We start from the raw sequence: 5285 nt of genomic DNA, 5'->3' as shown, positions 1-5285 counted from the left end.
ATTCTCATCTTCATACTATGGATCTTGTGCTGACATACGGCATAGAATGTGAAGAAATAACAGTATTTCCTCACAACCCTGTCCTCTCTGACCACTTTCTAATAACCTTCAGGATTACTTTAACAGAGTTCTCCTCCCCCAAAAGAAGGTTACATTTTAGTAGATCATTATCAGATAGAGCAGTTATACATTCTAAAGAATCTGCTTCACTTTCTCTCTCCTCTGTGTCGCTGAGCAGTGCTGCAGAGTGCAAAAGCTTAGCTTATTCCCCTTCACAGGTTGATGATTTTGTTGATGGGGTTGCTAGTTCTCTGCGTACTGCCTTAGACAACGCAGCTTCTTTGAAAATGAAAACCGTTAAAAATAGAAAGCTTGCTCCTTGGTTTAATGCAGAGCTGCGTACTTTGAAGCAAAATGCTAGGAAACTGGAGAGAAAATATCGCTCCACAGGCCTGCGGGAGTCCTTCCTAGTCTGGGAAAATGGTTTACTGCTGTATAAGAGGACCCTTTGTAAAGCAAGAGCAGCATACTTCTCCTCATTAATAGAGGAGAATAAGAATAATCCTAGATTTATTTTTAATACAGTTGCCAAACTCACTCAGAGCCATAGCTCTGTTGAACCGATTCAATGAACCGATTCATTGAACAGATTCATTGGACCGATTCAATTAACCGATTCATTGAACCGATTCAATGGATCGATTCATTGGACCGATTAAATGAACCGATTCAATGAACCGATTCATTGGACCAATTCATTGAACAGATTCACTGAACAGATTCATTGGACCGATTAAATGAACTGATTCAATGAACAACCAATTCATTGAACAGATTCTTTGAACCGATTTAATGGATTCGATTCATTGGACCGATTAAATGAACCGATTCATTGGACCAATTCATTGAACAGATTCATTGGACCGATTNGATTCATTGGACCGATTAAATGAACCGATTCATTGGACCAATTCATTGAACAGATTCATTGGACCGATTCAATGAACCGATTCCGATTCATTGGACCGATTCATTGAACCAATTTATTGGACCGATTCAATGAACCGATTCCGATTCATTGAACCGATTCATTGGACCGATTCAATGAACCGATTCATTGGACTGATCTATTGGACCAATTGAATAAACCGATTCAATGAACAGATTCCGATTCATTGGACCGATTCATTGAACCGATTCATTAAACCGATTTATTGAATTGATTGGCCAGCCCGACCCCAGAACCGGATCAGTACCTGCAGCAGGAAGGTGTTCTCCTTGTCGGGGACCTCCACGGCCGTGGTGCTCCTCACGTCCACAATGGAGAAGCAGGGAACGGTGAGCCGCGGCTTGGAGGACTGAAACACAGAAGACCGGTTCAGCCCAGAGCGGTTCCTGTCTTCTCCTGGTTCTGATCTGGTTCTGATGGACCCGTTAGGTAGGGAGAGACTCACCTTTGGAGGGATGAAGAACTCCAGGTAGTACTCCTCTCCTCGCTCGCCCCCCTCACGGTCCCGCTCTCTGAGAACCAGACGACATTTATGCCAGCGGCCCCCCCTCCAGGGAACCCTGCCCCCGCTGACCAGAGGCGGCGCCGGGGCCGCCTGGGGGCCGGCCGAAGCAGCCGAGGGGCTGCTTTCTGTGCCGTGATGCAGCAGGCCGAAGGTGAAGCCGGAGAAGACGTGGCTCCCCCCCAACTCGTCACTGGACGAGCTGACGCTCACCCCCCCCTCCCGCACCAGCCGCCCCACCTTCCTTGGAGGAGCCGCGGCGGCGGCGCTGCCCAGAGGAAGTGAGTTGGAACCGTGGGGCACGTTCTGGCTGAGGAGCGGCGGAGGAGAGCGGGTCAGTCGGAGCTTCTCCAGGCGATGGCTCCACTTGTCCTTCTCGCCTCCTTCGCCGTTGCTCCGCCGGCGGTCCCTGGCGGCCTCGGACACTGACAGCGAGGTGGCGCTGCTGGAGGAGGAGGGAGGCAAGGAGGAGGAGGAGGAGTGAGGAAGGCAGAGGGGCATAGACAGCGAGACGGGCATGGAGGAGGTGGGCGTAGGGGGCTGTGTGGCGGCGCCCCTCTTGGCCGAGTCCTGCACCCCCACGGTGTAGCTGTAGCTGGAGGGCAGCGGCGTCTGAGCCGCGTCGCTGGAGGAGCTCCGCCAGTGCAGAATGCCGCGGACGCTTCCGCGGACGCTGCGCCCCACGCTCCGCAGCGAGAAGCGCTTCTTCAGCTTGTTTTTGGAGGAGCTGGACAGGCTGCTCCCTCTGGAGTCGGGAGGAGGAGTAACAGAGGATAGAGGAAGATGAGGAGCGCCGTCGGCCTCCGAGGACTCGCCCCCCCGCTCCTCTGTCTCCACACCTTCGTCCACCGACGCCGCTCCGAGCCAACTGTCCTCCTCTTCCTCCGCCGGAGCGTCTCCGTTGGCGGGGTCCGGCACGGCGCCCCTCTCCTCCCGCCGCCCGTTGTTCCCGCCCACCGAGGAGCAGCACGACGATGAAGAGGAGGGGGGTAGGACGCCGCCCTGGGCGTAGGAATCCTGAAAGCGGTCGCCGCAGCGGCTCTCCAGCACTAGCCGGGACGGGGCGGGCTTGGGCGTGACCTGCGCCGTGCCGGTGGGGGGGCCCCGCAGGGCCGCTCCCCCGGGTCCTGAAAGGGGGGAGACGGCATCCTCTTCCAGGGAGGTAGCATCAGATGGGGGAGCCCAGGCCCCTCCCTCATCATGCCCCGGAGCGCAGCTCGGAGGGAGCGCCCCCTCCAGCTCGCTCTGGAAATGGCGGATGAAGCGGTCGGTGAAGCGCCGGCAGAACGCCGCTGCCGAGTCCGGGGTGTAGTGTGGGTTTTCCTGGAGAAACGCCCGGAAGTGGCGTGCAAAGTCACCGGCTGCGACGCGTGCGTGGAGTTCACAGAATTCGGTCCAGCTGAGGGAGGGGGACGGCGACGGCGTGGGGGTGTCAGACAGGGAGGAAGGGTGGGGCTGGGGCGGCGGGCTGACCAGAGGGGGGAGAGGGGGCGGTCTGGAGGTCAAAGGTAGGAGGGAGGGGGATGGGGGAGAGGGAGGTGGGGGGGGTGGGAGGGGGGAGGAGTTAGTTGCCCGCGGGCTGGGCGGGGTCAGAAGGGAGCCGTTCATCCTGGGGAAACGTTTGGGACTCAGTTCAGTAGGATCACTTCAGGCACCAGCAGCACATCTGTCTGCTCACTCACAGCCCAGCAGGTCAGTATGGACCCGGAAACCACGGCAGGTCCGAGTGCTGCAGCCCCGCCGCCTGTTACATCATCTCTGAGGGGGCGACGGCAGTGAGCTTCAGCAGCAGAGCCCGTTCCTCAGACCAGCTTCAGGGAAGCGGCGTCATCTTCATCCTCTGATGGCCGTCCTGAGAGCAGCGGTCACATTCTGGAAACACACAGACACACATGAACCGTCAGGCCACCGCTAACGGGGGTGGAAACACGTCCCCCGCCGATGGGGGCGGGAACACGGCCACTGCTAACGGGGGTGGGAACACGCCAACCGCCGACGGGAACACACCTACCGCCAACGGGAACACGCAAATCGCCGACAGGGGCGGGAACACGCCAACCGCCGACGGGGGCGGGAACATGGCGATCACTGACAGGGGCGATAATATGCCAATCCTCAACGGGGGCAGCAACAAGCCGAGGGGGGTGGGAACACGCTGATCGCAGACGGTAGCGGGAACAAGCCGACAGGGGCGAGAACACGGCCACCGCCAACGGGGGCGGGAACATGACGCCTGCCATAGGGGCTGGGTACATGCCCCCCCTTCGATGGGGGCAGGAAAACTCCAATCGCCGACGGGGGGGCGGGAACACGCTGACGGGGGCGGGAACAAGCCGACGGGGCCAGGCACAAGGCCACTGCCGATGGGGGCGGGAACCAAAACCCAGACTGGGCTGACTGCAGACTGGGACACTAACCAACCAGTGGATTCAGTGGGAGATGTTTGGGGGGGGGCCATCAGGCCCTCACAGTGACACCCAGATAAAGCAAAAAAGGCTGAACTACATGATTTTATTCCATTCCTCAGTAATAAACCATCTCTGGTCTTTATGGCCTTTCATTTATTATAGATCATAAAAACATTAGTTTACATTAAATGCTGTCTGTTTAAACGTGTCTAATTTTTGATTTTCATGGATTTTAATCACTATGTTTTTATTTAGGGATCAATATGAAGTAAAAACTGTAAATTATTGATTTAAACCAGATTTAAATCTGATTTTAGCTGCTTTGTTTGGCCTCACTTCCATTATTAAACTAACGGTTTTATTAGAATCTGAAGACATGCTGTCCACACCTGTCCACATGCTGGACATTATTGTCCCTGAAGGACTGTCCACCTGAGGAAACAGGTTGATGTGAGCTAACTGTTAGCAGCGATCATCATTCAGCTCCTTAGCCTGCCGCCATCAGCTCACCGCCTCCTGGAAGCAGCAGCTGCTTTCATCCTCAGCAGCTCTGATGCTGCTTTTATAAACACGATCCTCAGACTGAACCAGAAAACCAACCGCAGCTAACACAAAACATTAGCTCCGAGCTAAGGGCTAACAGTTAGCCGCTAACTAGCTGCTAACTAATGAGCCGTACCTTCTCCTTCCAGCCTGGTTCCTCCTCTGCAGCTCAGATGGTCAAAGCTGTCAGCATGCAGCGGGTCAGCAGGATTAAACCAGCCTGGTCCTCAGAGCTTCTGGCTGCTGCTGTTGATGCTAAATGTGAGCCTTGCTAAACCTTCACCAGCCGTGATCTCGCACGGCTTCATTTCTCGCGATATTTACCAGAAGGTCGGTCTTCTTTGAAGTTACAACTCCCTGCAGAAAAGCTACATGTTTTTCAAATATACCTTATGTGATTTATTATTATTTAATAATAATAAAGATAATTATATATAAAAATAATAGTAATGATAAATAAAACAAATTTATGTTTGTATTTAAAAATGTAACAAGACGGGATATTGTTTAAAAAAACTAAACTAAGTTATTAAAAATATATATTAAAAGAAAAACTAAATAAAGTATAAATAAATCCCCTATAAATGAAAGAAAAGGAAATTGTATTCTAAATAATTATAAAATAAATATTTAATTAAAAAGAACGGCCCTAATATAAAATGATGAAAACGAAAAAGAAACTGGGTTTCTTTAAATATATTCATAAATATATTTTGTTTTTGTTTGTTAAGTGAAACTTTATGGTAAAAAGTGTGATATAAACTATTCAACCGTTTCTGTGAGGTTTTGTTTGACTATAATGAAAATAAAAAAGGTTGCGTTT

General features: G+C 52.4%; 1 protein-coding gene across 2 annotated transcripts in view; it reads right to left on the bottom strand.

Annotated features, from left to right (window-relative positions):
• sh2b1 (SH2B adaptor protein 1) overlaps positions 1–4765 on the bottom strand; it is a 19947-nt gene extending 15182 nt beyond the window's left edge. For both annotated transcript variants that reach the window (XM_015393918.1, XM_015393926.1), the window contains exons 1-3: positions 4599–4765; positions 1455–3383; positions 1257–1358 (exon numbers count right to left, since the gene is read on the bottom strand). In XM_015393918.1, the coding sequence (XP_015249404.1) occupies positions 1257–1358; positions 1455–3119 (1767 nt within the window). In that variant the 5' untranslated portion in view covers positions 3120–3383; positions 4599–4765. The remainder of the gene's footprint in view (positions 1–1256; positions 1359–1454; positions 3384–4598) is intronic.
• Positions 4766–5285: the final 520 nt, after the last annotated feature.

The sequence above is a fragment of the Cyprinodon variegatus genome, unplaced genomic scaffold (genome assembly GCF_000732505.1).
Source record: "Cyprinodon variegatus isolate N-32 unplaced genomic scaffold, C_variegatus-1.0 Scaffold24, whole genome shotgun sequence".
Classification (NCBI taxonomy): domain Eukaryota; kingdom Metazoa; phylum Chordata; class Actinopteri; order Cyprinodontiformes; family Cyprinodontidae; genus Cyprinodon; species Cyprinodon variegatus.
Note: the sequence above shows the minus strand (reverse complement) of the source record. Positions and strands in the feature narration are given on the sequence as shown.